Source organism: Orycteropus afer, unplaced genomic scaffold, assembly GCF_000298275.1.
Source record: "Orycteropus afer afer isolate SDZICR_OR568_19922 unplaced genomic scaffold, OryAfe1.0 scaffold00032, whole genome shotgun sequence".
NCBI lineage: Eukaryota > Metazoa > Chordata > Mammalia > Tubulidentata > Orycteropodidae > Orycteropus > Orycteropus afer.
This window is the reverse complement of record NW_006921619.1, coordinates 8,002,150-8,020,307: the sequence shown is the minus strand read 5'-3', so window position 1 is coordinate 8,020,307 and position 18,158 is coordinate 8,002,150. Positions and strand designations below refer to the sequence as shown.

At 39.6% G+C, this 18,158-nt stretch overlaps 1 protein-coding gene across 1 annotated transcript in view; it reads left to right on the top strand.

Moving 5' to 3' along the window:
* EHHADH (enoyl-CoA hydratase and 3-hydroxyacyl CoA dehydrogenase) overlaps positions 1 to 18,158 on the top strand; it is a 94,752-nt gene that overhangs the window by 49,944 nt on the left and 26,650 nt on the right. Inside the window, exon 6 of the mRNA XM_007935959.2 lies at positions 12,820 to 13,161. Coding sequence (XP_007934150.1) covers positions 12,820 to 13,161 — 342 coding nt within the window. The remainder of the gene's footprint in view (positions 1 to 12,819; positions 13,162 to 18,158) is intronic.

Below are 18,158 nucleotides of genomic sequence, written 5' to 3'. Positions count from 1 at the left end.
AAAAAAAAAAAAACAGCATCTGGGGAGGGGGTAATAAGAGAAAAGAGGTAGAGTAGGAGAATAATGAAGAAAAAAAATGGGAAAAATGCAAAAAAGAAAAACAAGCAATGGGGCTAACCACATGAAAGAAAAAAATGGGAACCAGGAACAGAGAGAGAGAAAAAGCTGAAAACTAGAACCTGGCAAGGGAAGAAGAAAGAATATTAGTAAAAAGGATGAAACAACAAAAAAAATTTAAACAGACAAGAAAAAATAAACCGAAAATAAAAAAATCTGGGCAGGGCACCCAGGCTCCATCAGAGCACACAGACTGGGATGGAATTCCTGCCAGCCCAGAAGGTGGGTGGGAATGAGAGATGGCCGCACCTCCATTCACAAGAGGGTGTGGGGTATAAGAGTAACAAGGGGAATATCACACCTTTCCAGTTGTTTGTGTCTGGAATGTCCTTGCAATCCCCAGCAAGTGGAGCCTATTCTTAAGGTCTCTGGAATCTGAGAGAATGCTGTTGCTTTAAATATCCAAAATAGTTAAACCACTTGTAAACATTAGAAATGGCTGCACCCTCTGGACAGCCAAAAGTTCACGGCTCAACGCGTCTCCCTCTTCATTGCTTCCCCTTTTATTCACCAGCCAGTGAAGTCCTCCGTGCAGCCCTGGTTATCAGGGCCAATTTTTAGGTTGATTCTTAGGTCCTAACACCACTTGGCAATATCCAAGCTGTCTGTGCCATCAGCATTGCTAACAGTCCACAGCTCTGTACATCTCCTTTTTTGGTGTTTTCATGCAGTTTCTTCTCCTAGTTGGAGTTTAGTCCACTTCTGTATCCTTCCTTTCATAGCTCAGGGCTCCAGGATTATCTTCTGTATCTATGTTAATTCTTTCCATTTTTCTTTGTTGAAGAGGGTCTGTGTAGTTTGTCTGCCTATCCCACCATTTTACTGGAACTGCCCAGTGTTTGTTTATTTTTTAAATGAGTTTCACTCTTTGAAATCCTGTGATCTCTTGGTGCTACTTTGTGATAGAGATAAACCAGAAAAACCAAACTCACTGCCATTGAGTCAATTCCAACTCTTAGTGACCCCCACTGGGTTTTCACGGCTGTAAATCTTTACTGAAGTAGATTGCCTCATCTTCCTCTGGCAGAATAGCTGGTGGGTTTAGAACTTCCACCCTTATGGTTAGCAACCAAATGGCTTAGGCATTATGCCACCAAAGCTCCTTTAATAGAGATAAGAAGTAGAAAAACAGGGCAGATCCAATGGAGGACTTGCTCAGAGAATCTTATCTACACTTGCCATTTATCTAGCTAGGCTAATTCACTTTGCCTTTTATTTTCTTCTGAGGTCTTGAGTTTCTCCTTCCCTGTTTTCCCTTTTTTAATGCTTCTCTGCCACCCCCTTTTTTCTTTTTAGTTTCTAAATATAGCTATTAGTATGTGGCCATTTTGCCAGAACAAAATCAATGACTTGATTTGGAAGCTAGGTTCCTAAAAAATCTAATATATTAATAATAAATAATATGTGCATTTATTATACATACAAATAAACATGTGTACAAATCTATGGTTATCTGAAGCTGATGCAATTCTCTTGATCCAGAGCAGTACTTATGCTTTGCTTTGCATCAGCATCACTTGAAGGGCTTGTTAAAACACAGATTGCAGGGCCCCACTCATTATTTTCTGATTCAGTAGGTATTGGGGGCAGGGTCATAATTTGCATCTCTAACAAGTTCCCAGGTGACATTGCTTCTGCTCTTCCAGGGACTATACTCTGAGAACCACTGATATACAGAGAACAAGGGTAAGAATGGAGATAACTTTCCCTAGTTTCAGCTTTTACACTTGGCATGCAAACACTACCTGCAGTGTTAAAGATGTTAGTAAGATGGTTGTGAAAGACACAGCTAAAAAAAAAAAAAAAAAATACGTCTGGTTGCACAGCCTTCTGAATATACTAACAACTATTGAATTGTACAGTTTAAAATGGTGAGCTTTATGGTATGGGAATTATGTCTCAACTTGAAAAAACAGACATGTAAAATTTTGAGTTCCCTGTCTCTTATAGAAATATTCCAGTAATTCAGCCTATTCCCAAGTCCCCTTACTTTTCAAATGATGACTTTAAATAAAAAAAAAAAAAAAAGGAGAAGGTTAAGAATATTTATGTAGTTTCCACATCTAATAGGAAAGAAAAGAGGGACAGAATTTTAATGATTGATGTTTTTTATTTATCAGCAGTTTGGGGACCATTTCTCATCTGTCAGTTTGTTGTACTGTGGTAGCTTGCACATTGCTCTGATGCTAGAAGCTAAGGTTCTTAAAAAGCCATTGGTATTTCCAACACTAGTGGGTCACCCATGGTGGACTGGTTTCAGCACAGCTTCCAGACTAAGACAGATCAGGAAGAAAGGCCTGGAGATCTACTTCCAAAAATCAACCAATAGAAACCTCATGGACCACAAAGTAGAGGGCTAACAAGGATGAGGGAGATCCTCAGAGGTGAGTTGGCAGAGTGGCTGCAAGGATGGACTTGAACATGTTAGTGATTGTGAAGATGACAGGGCAGCATTTTGTTCTGTTATATATGTGGTTGCCATGCACAACAACATTAGTTTCCAAAAGGAAAGGAGGGAGGGAAGGGATTTCCAATGGTCATTATTATTATTTATTGGCAGTTTTGGAACCAGTTATGGATGGAAGAGGAGTGTAGGAGGTTAATAATGTATCTAAATATGTGACTAGATTTGACACATTGAACACCAGTGACCAGAGACCAGATGAGTTGTGGGATGACATCATACATGAAGAAAGCAAATGGTCATTAAAAAGACAGGAAAGGAAGAAAAGACTAAAAAGGATGTCAGAAGAGACTCTGAAACTTACTCTTGAATGGAGAGAGAGTAGCTAAAGCAAATGAAAGAAATCATAAAAGAGCAGAACAGAAGATTTCAAAGGGCAGCTCAAGAAGGCAAAGTAAAGTATTATAATGAAATGTGCAAAGACATGGAGTTAGAAAAATAAAAGGGAAGAACACACTCAGCATTTCTCAAACTGAAAGAACTGAAGAAAAAATCCAAGCATTTCTCAAACTGAAAGAACTGAAGAAAAAATCCAAGCCTTGAATTGCAGTAGTGAAGGATTCTATGGACAAAATTCGAATGATGTAGGAAACATCAAAAGAAGATGGAAGCAATACACAGAGTCACTGTATCAAAAAGAATTGGTCGATGTTCAATTATTTCAGGAGGTAACATACAATCAAGAACCAATGGTATTGAAGGAAGAAGTCCAAGCTCTCTGAAGGAGTTGGTGAAAAACAAGGCTCCAAGAATTGATAGAATACCCATTGAGATGTTTCAACAAATGGATGCAGCACTTAGAAGGCAGCTATCTGGCCACCTGACTGGAAGAAATTGATATTTGTGCCACACCAAAGAAAGGTGATCCAACAAAATGTGGAATTATTGAACAAAATCATTAATATCTCACTCAAGTAAAATTTTGTTGAAAATAGTTCAAAACTGGTTGCAGCAGTATATTGACAGGGAACTTGCAGAAATGCAAGCTGGATTCAGAAGAGAATGTGGAATGGGGGATATCATTGCTGATATCAAATGGATTTCAGAGAATACCAGAAAGATGTTTACATGTGTTTTTATTGAGTATGCAAAGGCTTTTGACTATATGGATCGTAACAAATTATAGATAACATTGAGAAGAATGGAAGTTCCAGAACACTTGGTTGTGCTCATGAGGAACCTGTACATAGACCAAGAAGCTGTTGTTCAAACAGAACAAAAGGATACTGCATGGTTTAATATCAGGAAGGGTGTGTATCAGAGTTGTATCCTTTCACCATATTAATTCAGTCTGTATGCTGAACAAATAATCTGAGAAGCTGGACTGCATGAAGAAGAATGCAACATCTTGATTAGAGGAAGACTCATTAACAACCTGTGATACGCAGATGACACAGTGAAGAGGGCTTAAAGTGCTTACTGATGAAGATCAAAGACTACAGTCTTCAGTATGGATTACACCTCAACATACAGAAAATAAAATTCTCACAACTGGACCAATAATCAACATCACAATAAATGGAGAAAAAAATGGAAGGTGTCAAGGATTTCATTTTACTTGGATCGACAACCAACATCCACTGAAACAGCAGTCAAGAAATCAGATGACATATTGCAGTGGGCAAATCTGCTGCAAAAGACCTCTTCATTTATTTATTTTTAAAATTTTTATTGTGATCTGGGTGAAAGTTTACAGAGCAAATTCACTTTCCATACAGAAGCTCACATACACTTTGTCTTATAACATTGACCACAGTTTACCCCAGTGCAACAGCTCCCTTCCCACTTCCTCCCCATAGTTACCTCTTCCCTGTGTCCTTTCCTCCCATGTACTCCTGTCCTCTGAGCTGTCTCCCTGTGTATAAACAGCCCTATATTCCCATAATTGATCTCTCCTAGGAGTGTATCTACCCAATGTAAATGTTCAGCTCATATGCCTGTCCTTTGTTTGGCTGGAAGCCATAGGAGTGGGTTCAGTTCCAGACCTGAAGGGCAGCTAGGGGCCATAGTCTCAGTGGTTCCATCAGGCTTCAGACCAACAAACCTGGTCCTTTTATTTTATTTTTTAAAGGATTTTGAGTTTTGTTCTACATTGTTCTCCCACTCTGTCCAGGATCTCCTACAGAAATCCCCTTTCAAGTAGTTGACAGTAGTAGCCAGGAGCTATCTAGTTCTTCTGGTCTCATAGTCATACAGGTTAAGGATCACTTGGTATACCAGCCACTTGGACTAATTGTTTCCATGTGTCTTTGGTTTTCTTCATTCTTCTTTGCTCTGGACGAGGAGAGACTCACTGTTGCATCTAGATGGCCGCTTGCAAGCTTTTAAGATCCCAGTCGCTACTCACCAAAGTAGGATGTGGAACAATGAATTTGTGTAGTATGTTATGCCGGTTGAGCTTGATGTCCCTTGTGACTATGGTCCTGAGCCCACAGGTGCAAAAGACCTCTTTAAAGTGTTAAGGAGCATAGATGTCACTTTGAAGAGTAAGGCGCGCCTAACCAATGCCATGGTATTTTCAGTCACCTCATATGCATGTGAAAGCTGGACAGAGATTAAGGAGGACCAAAGAAGAGTTGATGCCTTGGAATTGTGGTGTTAGCAAATAATACCGAAAATATTACAGACTACCAGAAGAACGAACAAATCTGTCCTGGAAAAGTGTAGCCAGAATTGCCCTTGGAAGTGAGAATGGCCAGACTTCGTCTCACCTACTTTTGTCATGTTGTCAGAAGGGACCATCCCTAGAGAAGGATATCATGCTCCAGTCCCTGGAGAAGAATATCATGCTTGGTAAAGTAGAGGGTCAGTGAAAAAGGGGAAGACCTTCAACAAGGTAGATTGACACAGTGGCTGCAATGATGGGCTCAAGTATAGCAAGGATTGTGAGGATGGTACAGAACCAGGCAGTGTTGTTTCTGCTGTACATTGGGTCGCTGTGAGTTGGAGCTGACTTGATGGCACCTAATGACATAACAACAACAACAAAATTGTGATTTGGGATGTAGCTGCATATTCCTCTATGAACTTAACATGTATCCTGGAGAATTAACTGTGGAAGTTAATTAGCTTCATGCATCTTAATGCTCTTGTTTTGTGAAGCCTCCCAGACTACTGCAGTGTAAATAGATTTAGCAGAGAACTGGAGAATTACCTGGCCAAACCAGATTGCTTTGCCTAAACTGGGGAGAGGGGGTTCTGTAAAATGCTATTTGCACTTGCATGTGACCAGCCGCCTGCTTGTTTCTAAACTGAGTAAGAACGCCTTGTTTCCATGCACACGTTTCTGGCATGAAGCTAAAAGCATGTGCTGTTATTCAAAGACCAAGAGTTGAAGGGCTCTCTGCCCACCATTCTCTGCAGGAGACCTCACAGGTGGGAAGGCATAAGGGACACCCAACTAGGAGCTTCCAGTCAGGAACCTACTGCTCTGCTTTTGTCCCTGTAATGAATCCTTGTCCTGTCACCATGGCTGCACTGGGCTATGTTAGCCATTTTTAGTGATTCTAATTCTGCCCAAAATGGTTGGTTAATTTACGTGTTTATTTGTTCATTCGGATTTGTGGTTTTTAAAAAATCTTAGCTGTCTCATCTGCCTTTCTGGGTGTTATCTTTTCCTCCTTGTAATATATTTTTACTCTTTGTGGACTTTTATATAAATAAGTTTCCAATGAACAAAGTGACGTTGCCCTATTCAGGTGGCCTAAACACATGTCTAAATTGAGCTTCCTTTTTCCTGGCTACACGGGTTCTGTGGTCACCTCCCTGCAGCCTGTGAAAGTGCAGTATTCTGCTTGTCCTTTGTGGGGCTTCTGTGATAAACGCAGCTTACTGTTTAGCAGGGTTAGAGAACAAAAAGTCCTTTATGTCCGAGGAAACCATTTCTCTGAGTTGCATCTTGAGTCTCTCTTTATTCTAGGCAGAGAAAATCTCTTGCTGTCAGCTTAGCAGGAAGGAAGGAAAAATACTCACTTCCTTTTCTTCCTTTAGAAATGTGCTTCCTTTATTTTTGTCAAAACTTGAATATTATTATGCCTTAGAAAAAATAAGGAATTGAGAAAAAATAATGTGAGTGGGCCAATCTATTAGTCAAAACATTGGTGGTTCAAACCTACCCAGTGGCACCTCGGAAGACACACCTGGTAATCTGCTTCTGAAAGGTTACAGCCCTGGAAACCCTAAGGAGCGGTTCTACTCTGTACACATGAGGTTGCTGTGAGTTGGCGCTGACTTGATGGCAATATACAACATATACATTACATGTTGTTGTTATTGTGTGCCATTGAGTCAATTCTGACTCACAGCAACTCTATGCAACAGAGTAGAACTGCCACCGGGGTTTCCTAGGCTGTAATCTTTATGGGAGCAGATCACCAAGTCTTTTTTCCCCTGTAAAGCCACCATTGGGTTTGAATCACTGACCTTTCAGTTAGCAGCTGCAGCTGATGCTTACCCATTGCATCACCAGAGTTCTCTCTCTCTCTTGCGCTTTCTCTGTGCAACATACATAGTATTTATATTGTTATGCTATTAAATTCTTATATCCAGGAATATGAGGTCTTTATTGATTAAGTTCTAAATTTTTATTTTATGCTGTCTGTTTTGGTCCTCAAGTGCTGCCCTAACAGAAAATACTACAAGTGGGTGGCTTTGACAAACAGGTATTTATTCTCTTACAGTTTAGGGGGCTAGAAGTCCAAGTTCAAAGTGCAAACTCTATAGGCTGGGCGAAAGCCCCTCAACCTTGGGCTTCAGCTCTGCCTCTTGCTCCTGGCCCACTGAAGCTGGAGGTATCTCTTAACTCAGGCAGTTGCTGGCTGCTGAGGCTGACAAATCCAACGCTGACAAATAAAATGGCATAGTCCCAAGATTATTAAGCAACATGGCAGGTCACTAGTTCAAGTCCAGAAACATTCCCAAGATTGGCAGGCAATCATGGCAGGCTGCTGAATGAAGACTCAGCTCCATGCAGGGTTCAAGCATCTCAAAAAGCTCAGAGACCTTTCTCAAAGCTTCTTTTTTATATACTGGAAGCAGACCATATCCCTAAGGCAGCTACTCAGCTGCTCCAATAAAATCCATCATGGAGTTGATTGTCATTCTCATCTGGGGAATAACTACATCCAGCTGCCCAGCCACTCAAGACCAGGCCCAGCCAAGTTGACACACAACTATCACACTGTCCAATAAAATATTATAGTTACTGTCTTAAAAGTCTTGTACTTTTCTTGATATTCATTTCCAGGTGTTTTTTTTTTTTTTTTAAGCTGCTTCACTGAGGTGTAATTTACCTTATTCACTTGTGTAGCCATCTCTACAATTCAGTTTTAGAACATGTCCATTACCCCAAAAAGTGTCTTCATGCCCATTTGTAGTTAACCTTCACTCCCATTCTTAGCCCTAGGTGGCCACTGATCTTTGTGACTCTATAGATTTGCCTTTCTGGACATTTAATATCAATGGTATCGTTCAATATGTAGGTATGTAGTCTTTTGCATCTGGCTTCTTTCATTTAGTCTTTTTTTTTTTTTTTTGGTGATCGGGTGCAAATTTACAAAATAGATTTATTTTACTTTCAACAGTTCATGCACATTTGATTTCACAGCCCTGATTACAATCCCCAACCATAAAAAACTCTCCTCCCCTCTCCTCCTTGTGACTGCCCCCTCCCTGTGCCCTTCTTATCTATGAATTCCCGTCTGTCCAGTTTTCCCTCTTTGTGAATGCTGCCCCTTTGATGTCTCATGACTAAAGGGTGCATCTCCCTGGGGTAGGTGTTCTGTTTGTAGGTCTTTCTCCTTTTGAGCTGAGAGCCAATCCACAGAAGTGAGTCTATTTCCAGGCCCAAAGGATAACTGGAGATCATAGTCTTGGGGTTCCACCAGTCTCTATGTGACCAGTAATTCTGATCATTTTTGTGTTTTTGAATTTTGTTCCACATTTTTCTTCCCACTCTATCCAGCATCTCCAATTTTGATCCTTTTCCAAGTGATTGGCATTGGTAGCTGGCACCATCTAGTTCTGGTCTCAGGGCTGTGAGAGCTGAAGGCTGGTGGTCCATCATATCTTTGGACTAATTGTTTCCAAATAACTTTACTTTTCTTGACTCTTCTTTGCTCCAGATGAGAGAAGACCAATACTTGCGTCTTAGATGACCACTCAAAAGCTTTTAAGATCCCAGTTGCTACTCACCAAAGGAGGATGTAGAACAAGATTTTTATGTACTGTGTTGTGCCGGTTGAGCATGATGTCCCCTGAGACTATGGTTCTGAGCCTGCAGGTCTGGTGATTCTCCCCCTCAAGGTCTTTAGTTGTCTCTGAGAAGCTACTCCAACCTTATCCTCTGTTATTTCTGTAATGTATGTGGATAATTTTGTAGCACAAGTATATATTTAAGACTATCTTCAGCCAAATCTGTCCTTGGTCTTGGGTATATTCCTGTTCCTCTACCCCCACCTGATCTTCTCACTTGTCTATGCCCATAGCCATAGCCTAGTGTTTGGTGCCACTGGTAATGCAGTGTTGTGCATGTAATGGAATTTGCCTCTGTTGTCTATATCTTTTGCACATGTTTCTGTGTCCTCTCTTTCCCCATTGTCACCATACTGGTCACAGACTCTTTCCATACTGCCCATCCCCTCACTAAATCAACATGTGACCCCCAACTAGTCTGAAATTTTCCCTCCACTTCCCTCTCATCCCCAGTAACCAAAAAAGTGAATTTCCTTCCCTGTGTAAACCTTTCCTTAACTTTTTACAGTAATGGACTCATACAATGTTTGTCCTTCTGTGATTGATTTATTTCACTCAACATAGTGTCCTCCAAATTCATCCATGTTGTGAGATGATTCATGTATTCTTCATTATTATTTAAGTTGCATAGTATTCCATTGTGTGAATACCATAGTTTGGTTATCCATTCATCTGTCAATTGGCATTTAGGTTGTTTCCATCTCTTTTCTATAGGGAATTGTGCTCCAGTGAACATGGGTGTGCATATGTCTATTCATGTCCTGTCTCCCACCTCTTTAGGGTATATTCCTGGATCAAATGGTATTTCTGTTTTCATTTTTTTTCTACAGTAGCTGTACCATTTTACAGTCCCACCAGTGATGTATGAGGGTCCCAATCTCTCCACACCTTCACCAGCATTTGTTATTTTCTTTCTTGTTGAACTTGGCTATTATTGCTGGGGTGAGATGATAACTCATTTTTGTTTTGATTTGCATCTCTCTAATAGCTAATGATTGTGAGCATTTCCTCATGTATTTGTTGGCTGCCTGTATATTTTCTTTAGTGAAGTGTCTGTTCATGTCCTTTGCCCATTTTTTAATTGGATTGTCTTTTTGATTTTGAGGTGCTGAAGTTTTCTATACATTTTAGAGATAAGTACCTTGTCAGATATTTCATAGCCAAATATTTTTTTCCCAATCTGTAGGTTCTTTTTTTTACCCTTTTGGAGAAATCTTTTGATGTACATAATAATTTAATTTTTAAAAGGTCCCAGTTATCTAGTTTCTTTTCCACTGCTTGTGAATTATGGGTCATAGACTTATTTATGCCATAAATTAGGGCCCCTAGATTTGCCCCTATTTTATCTTTGATGAGCTTTATGGTTTTGGAATTTACATTTAAGTCTTTGATCCAGCTTGAGTTTGTTTTTGTGTATAGGGTGAGGTATGGGTCTTGTTTCATTTTTCTGCAAGTGGATATCCAATTTTGCCAGACCATTTGTTAAAGAGACTATCCCTCCCCCCATTTAATGGGTTTTGGCCGTTTGTCAAAGATCACCTGTCTGTAGGTGGATTGGTATATTTTGGGGCTTTCAGTTCTGTTCCATTGGTCTATCTGTCTATCATTGTACCAGTACCATGCTCTTTTAACTACTGTGGCTGCATAGTAGGTTTTGAAATCAGGATGTATGAGATCTCCTACTTTGTTCTTCTTCTTCAGCAGTGCTTTGCTTATTCAAGGTCTCTTTCCTTTCCATATGAATTTAGTGATTGGTTTTTTCATTTCCATTTTAAAGAATGTTGATGGAGAGTGAAATAAGTCAATCATAGAAGGACAAATATTATATTAATTCATTGTAAAAAGTCAAGGAAAGGTTTATATATGGATGGAAACTTTCTTTGTTTGGTTACCAGGGGTGGGAGGGGAGAGGAGGAAACACTACAACAATAAATTATATAAAATAAAAAGAATGTTGATGGAATCTGGATTGGGATTGCATTGAATGTATAGAGTGCTTTGAGTAGTACTGACATTTTTACTATATTCAATCTTCCTATCCATGAACATGGCATGTTCTTCCATTTATGTAGATCTCTTATAGTTTCTTGTAGTAGTGTTTTGTAGTTTTCTTTTTATAAGTCTTTTGTGTCCTGGTAAGATTTATTGCTAAGTATTTTATCTTTTTGGTAGCTATTGTAAATGGTATTGTTTTCCTTATTTCTTTTTCAAAGGTCTCTTTGTTGATGTAGAGGAATCCAGCTGATTTTTGTGTGTTGACCTTGTAACCTGCCACTTTGCTGAACCTTTCTATTAGTTCCAGTAATTTTTTAGCTGAGTTTCTTGGGTTTTCTATGTATAGAATCATGTTATCTGCGAATTGAGTTAGATTTACTTCTTATTTGCCAATTTGGAAGCCTTTTATTTCTCTATAGCTTAATGTTTTTGAGGTTCATCTATGTTGTAGCATATATCAGTAATTTGTTCCTTTTTATTGCTGAATATTATTTCACTGTATGGCTAGACCAGCAGTCCTGGTGGCACATCAGTTAGGCATGTGGCTGCTAACCTAAAGGTCAGTGGTTAGAACTACCAGTGGCTCCTTGGGAGAAAGACCTGGTGATCTGCTCCTGTAAATATTACAGCGTGGGAAACCTTATGGTGTAGTTCTACTTCGTAACCCATGGGATCACTATGAGTTGGAACTGACATGACAGCACAAAAGAACAATATGGCTCGATCTCATTTTCTTTATCCATTCATCAGTTTTGGCTATTATGAATAATGCTGCTATAAATATTCATGTATAAGTTTTTATGTGAACATATGTTTGTATCTATCTTTCTCGGGTACTTTCCTGTTGTTCTTGTTAGGTGCTGTTGAGTTGGCTCTGACTCATAGTGACCCTGTGTACAACAGAACAAAACACTGCCTCGTGTGCACCATCCTCACAATCCTTGATATACTACAGTCCATTGTTGCAGCCACTCTGTCAATCCATCTTGTTGAAGGTCTTCCCCTTTTTCACTGACCCTCCACTTAGCCAAACATGATATCCTTTTCCAGGGAATGGTCCCTTCTTACAACATGACCAAAGTAGGTGAGATGAAGTCTGGCCATTCTTGCTTCCCAGAACATTGCAGCTGTGCTTCTTCCAGGACGAATTTGTTTGTTCTTCTGGTAGTCCATGGTATTTTCAGTATCCTTCGCCAATATCATAATTCAAAAGCTTCAACTCTTCTTTATTCTTCCTTATTCATTATCCAGTTTTCACATTCATATAAGGCTATTGAAAATACCATGGCTTGGGTCAGGCTCACCTTAGTCGTCAAAGTGACATCTTTACTCTTTAACGCCTTAAAGAGGTCTTTTGCAGCAGATTTCTTCAGTGCAATACGTTATCTATTTCTTGACTGCTGCTTCCGTGGGCGCTGGTTGTAGATCCAAGTAAAATCAAATCCTGACACCTTTAATCTTTTCTCTGTTTATCATGATGCTGCTTATTGGCCCACTTGTGAGGATTTTTGTTTCCTTTATGTTAAGCTATAATCTATACTGAAGGCTGTATTCTTTGATCTTCATTAGTAAGTGTTTCAAGTCGTCTTCACTTGTAGTAAGCAAGGATGTGTCACCCTCATATTTTGGGTGGTTAATGAGTCTTCCTCCAATCCTGATCTCATGTTCTTCTTCATATAGTCCCGCTTCTCAGGTTATTTGCTCAGCATACAGATTACATAAGTATAGTGAAAGGATACAACCCTGACACAACATCTTTCCTGATTTTAAACCATGCAAACAACTGCCTCTTAGTCTTTGCACAGGTTCCTCATGAGCACAATGAAATGTTTTTGAATTCCCATTCTTTGCAATGTCATCTATAATTTGTTATGATCCACATAGTCAAATGCCTTTGCATAGTCCATAATAATATAATTATAATATACTCATATTCTCTTTGTATTAAGTAACATTTCCAAAGATCTGATGTCCTTTCTTATTCCTTTCAGATCAATCTCTAGAATCCCGTAGACTCTACAACAAGCCAGTTCAGAGCTTGCCCAACATGGACGCCATTTTCAGTGAAGCCCTTTGGAAGATGCAGAAGCAGTATCCTGGGTGCCTTTCTCAGGAGACTTGTGTCCGTGCGGTTCAGGCCTCGGTGCATTATCCTTATGAGGTGGGCAGCAAGAAGGAAAGGGAGCTGTTTGTATACCTTCAGAAATCAGGGCAAGCTAAAGCCCTGCAGTATGCTTTCATGGCTGAGAGGAATGCAAATAAGTGGTCAACTCCCTCTGGAGCATCCTGGAAAACAGCATCAGCAAAGCCTGTCACCTCAGTTGGCATTCTTGGTAAGAATGGTTAATGTAATTCTCCAAATTTATGTCTAACAACTGCACATGTACAGTGCTACCATTTGCTATGGGCCACTAGGTGCCATACTCTATGCTAAACATGTTAGCTTTGTTAGCTAAGTTAATTCTCACCTCACCCTACTAAGACCAAACCAAACCCATTGCCATTTAATTGATTCCAGCTCATGGGGACCCCTTGTGGTATAGATACAACTGTACTCTGTAAGTTTTTCTTGACTGTAATCTTTACAGAAGCAGATCACCTAGGACTTTCTTCTGTGGTACAGTTGGTTGGTTCAAACCACCAATCTTTAGATTAATAGTTGGGCACAAACAATTTGTACCACAGCCTAGCGATGCTAACCAACCTTCTGAACAATGAGCTAAATGTAGGTAAAGTGAGGAATCTGACCCCAGGTCTAACTCCTGACTCTGGGCATATTTTGACGCACCCCCACCTTGCCCCTGTATACATCTCTTCCTCCTGGATTTCCCAACAATAATGATTATCCTACCAAATTCCAAGATGTAGTTTCTCACTCTTGTAACTAGGCATTTGGAACGAAGGCTCTCTGCCTCTCTGGTCCCTGGATCTATTCACTTCTGGTTCAAAACTACCATCTTGCTCACTCCCCCACCCTCCTGAAATTTTTCCCAACAAAATGTCTTTTTCCCTCTGAAGCTACCTTCCTTATTGGCTCCTCTGGGCCACTTTCCTAACCTTCATTTACTCCTAGTCTTGGCTCAGGGATGGTCTTTGGGGGATTTTTAAACTCACTGAAATGATAAAATGTTATATGCATCAGTCTATGCACAATTTCCAGTGTTGGAGCATTGTTGTTGTTGTTGTTGTTAAGTGCCGTCGAGTCGTTTCCGACTCATAGTTTACCAAATATACCAACTTTCTTAACCCTCACTCAGTTTTCTAGCACCAAGTCAACTTGAGGCCCATGCCACATCTTCTCTATTGTCTCAGTAAAATTTTGGTATAAAATAATGATTTTAATATAAACACATTGTGCTTCACAAGGTCATTTTAGGACCCAGATTCTTTCCAACTAATGACACTACCATTCTCTAGGGCAAGGGTCTGCAAGCTGTTCCTGTAAAGGGCCAGTTAGGAAATATTTTAGGCTTTGTGGGCCAGATGATCTCTGTTGCAACTACTCAACTCTGCTCTTGAAGCACAAAAACAGCCACAGACAATGTGGAAATGAATGAGTGTGATCCTGTTCCAATAAAACTTTATTTATGGACTCTGAAATTTAAATTTCACATAATTTTCATGTGTCACATAGTATTATTTTTCTTTTCATTTTCCCCCCACTGCTTAAAAATATAAATTTTCCTAGCCTGAAGGCAGTACAAAAGCAAGCAATTAGCTGGATCTGACATGCAGGCTATTGTTTGCCATCACCTGCTCTAGGGCCTCTTCAAAGGCCTCCCTCTTGTTCTCTGCATCCTCTACATACGGATGACAGTGAGGCATCTTGTGGGAGATTTTTGGGACCAATCCTAGAAGGACACATATCTCCACATTTAGTTGACCTGCTCTGGATGCAAAGGGTCTTCTTCTGTGCCCAGGAGGAAAATGAAATGCTTTGGGCAAAGAAACAGCAATGTCTTTGCCATGAAATAATTTTTCTACATTTTTTATTCTTCTTGCCTTTACAAGATGGTTCATTCAACTTCCTCAGTTTCATCTGTTTCAAGGTCCATTTCAAACGTCTTCACCTTGAAGCTTTTCCTGGTTCATCTGACCAAATATAATCTCCTTCTGTTGAATCACCAAAGAAATTTGAACTTCTCATGCCATTTACTTTACCTTGTAAGAAGGTTATTTATGAACTTTCTTCTTCCTGCCACTAGATTTTAAGCTCCCTGGGGGCCGATACCATGCCTTACTTATACTTTCTTTTATAACAGCTTTATGGAGATATAATTCACATACCACAGAATTCACCCAGTTGAAGGATACAGCTCATGGCTTTTAGCTACTCATGGAGTTGTGCATCCATCAGCACAATCAGTTTTAGGGGATTTTACCACTCCCAAAGAAACCCCCTACCCAGTAGTAGTTACTCCCCACATCCCCTTCCCCCCATTCCCTGGAAACGACTAATCTACTTTCTGTATATATGGATTTGCTTATTCGGGACATTTCATATAAGTGGAATCATACAATACATGACCTTCAATGTCTGGCTTCTTACACTTAGCTTAATGTTTTCAAGATTCATCCATGTTGTAGTATGTATCAGTACTTCATTTCTTTTTTATTGCCAAATAATAGTCCATCATGTGTATATACCCTACTTGGCTTATCCATTCATTATTTGAGCTGTTTCTCCTTTTTGACTATTATGAATAATGCTGCTGTGAGCATTCATGTACATGCTTTTGGGTACACAAATTGTTTTCAGTTTCTTTGGTTTATATCTAGGAATGCAATTGCTGAGTTATATGTTAAATCTATATTTATCATTTGAGGAATTGGCAAACTGTTTCCAAAGTAGCTGTACCATCTTACACTCCCATCAGCAGTATCTAAGGGTTCTAATTTCTCCACATTCTCACCAACACTTATTTTTATCTGTCTTTTTTATTATAGTCATATTGCTCTGTATGAAACTGCACTCATTGTAGTTTTAATTTACATTTCCCTGGTAGCATAGTGCCTAAGGCACTTGACTGCTAACGAGAAGGCTGGCAATTAAAACCCACCCCTGGGCAATCTACTTCCGTAGTGATATTGCCTTGAAAACCCAAGGAGGGGTCGCTATTAGTTGGGTCCAACTCGATGGCACATAACAACAACAACGACAAATGATCTTGAGCATATTTTTACCGGTTCTGTGGGTTGTCATTCACTTTCATTTTTTTAAAATTTTTTTAATGTTATTTACTTTGTTATTGTTCTTGAGAATATAAACAGCAAAATATACACTTTTTTGACAGTCTACATATACCACTCAGTGACATTGATTATAGCCTTCAAGTTGTGCAACCATTCTCACTCTACTTTTCTGAGTTGTTCTTCCACCATTAACATAAATTAAGTTCACTCCCCCCAAGGTTCCATCTTATCTTTCAAGTTGCTATTGTCAATTTGATACCACATTGATTAAGAGTATAATGCTCAAGGCAAATATTTTTTACCAGTGAAGCTAAACTCTTGTTTGGTGTCAAAAAGACTTGTAAAGTGTTAGGGGAAGTTCCACTAAGATGGCAGAATAGGTAGACAGACTGCACAGACCCTCTTCAACAAAGAAAAGGGGAACCAATTAACACAGATACAGATGATGATCCTGGAGCTCTGAGCATTGAAGGGAATGATATAGAATGGACTAAACTCCAACTAGTAGAAGAATATGCATGAAAACACTGAAAAAGAAGACATACAGAGCTGCAGTTCCTGACGGCACAAATAGCTTGGATATTGCCAAGTAGTGTTAGGACCTAAGAATTTACCTAAAAATTGGCCCTGCTAACCAGGGCTGCACAGAGGACTGCACTGGTGGCTGGTGAATAAAAGGGGAAGCAGCGAAGAGGAAGGTGGGCTGAGGTGTGGACTTTTGCCTGTCTGGAGGGTGCAGCCATTTTGAATGTTTACAAGTGGTTTGACCATTTTGGATATTTAAAGTGACAGCGTTCTTCCAGGTTGCAGGGACTTAAGAATAGGCTCCACTTACTGGGAATGACAAGGGCATTCAGGACATGAACGACTGAAAAGGTGCAATAATCCCTTTTTCACTCTTAGACCCCACCCCTTCTTGGTGAACAGAGGTGTGGCTATGCCCTATTCCCACGCACTTTCTGGGCCAGCGGGAATTCCATCACAGTCTTTGTGCTCTGAGGGAACCTGGGGGGTACATTGTCCCATCCTACCCAGATTTTTTCCCCTGTTTTACAGTTTGTTTGTTTTTGTCTGTTTTAATTTTTTGTTTGTTTGTCCTTTTTGTTATTATTCTTCAGTCTTCCCTTCCCAGGTTCTAGTTTTCATCTTTTTCTCTCTTCCCTGTTCCTGGTTCCCATTTTCTTTTCTTGTAGTTAACCCCATTCCTTGTTTTTCTTTTTGCATTTTTCCCATTTTTTCTTCATTATCTCTTACTCTACCTTTTTTCTTTTATTGCCCTCTCCCCAGATATTACAGTGTTTTTTTTTTTTTTTTAATTTTTATTTTTTTGGTGATTGTTCCTGTGTGTTTATGGGATGTGTTTTTTGTCCACTTGCTTTTACTTTTTTGATGGTTTTTCAGTTGTTGTTTTTGTCTAACTGAGTGGGAGACAGCAACAGTGCTCATACGACACAATGACACCCGCACCTCTTGCAGCTTCACTTTCTGAGTGAGAGCCACAACTTCCTTCTCCACTAGCTGGCCAATGATAAATGACCACCAAGAACAGCCTGACTCACTGTTAGCCGCTCTTCACAAATGGTAAGCAGAGATGTAAATACAACAATGAGTCTCAGAGACAGCAAACCATCAGAGTCCACACAAAGAAGCAAGATAAAGCAGGAGAAACAAGGGAGCAGGAGACACAAATACATCCCTGAGGAAAAAGCAGCACTGGAACTCCCTAATAAGAAATTCAAAGAATTATATTTAGGTAACTTCAAAGGATTGAGAGACAGATCAAGGAAAACACTGACAGAATTAAGGAAAGCACAGACAAAACCCTAGAACCCTAGAAAATACAAGAACAAAATGACCAAATAAATGAAAAATTAGAAATTATACAAAATCTACAAATAGAAATCCAGAAGATTAATACTAAATTTTCAGAAATAGATAACAAATTGAAAGGGCAAAGGAGTAGAGTTGAACCAATGGAAGACAGAATTAATGAGACAGAAGACAAATACCTGAATACTTCTTTGGAAAGGGATCAATAAGAAAAAAGATCAAAACAAAATGAAGAAAGCCTAAGATTCATGTGGGATACCATCAAAAAGGAATAACCTGTGTGTCATTTGGAATTCCAGAACAGGAA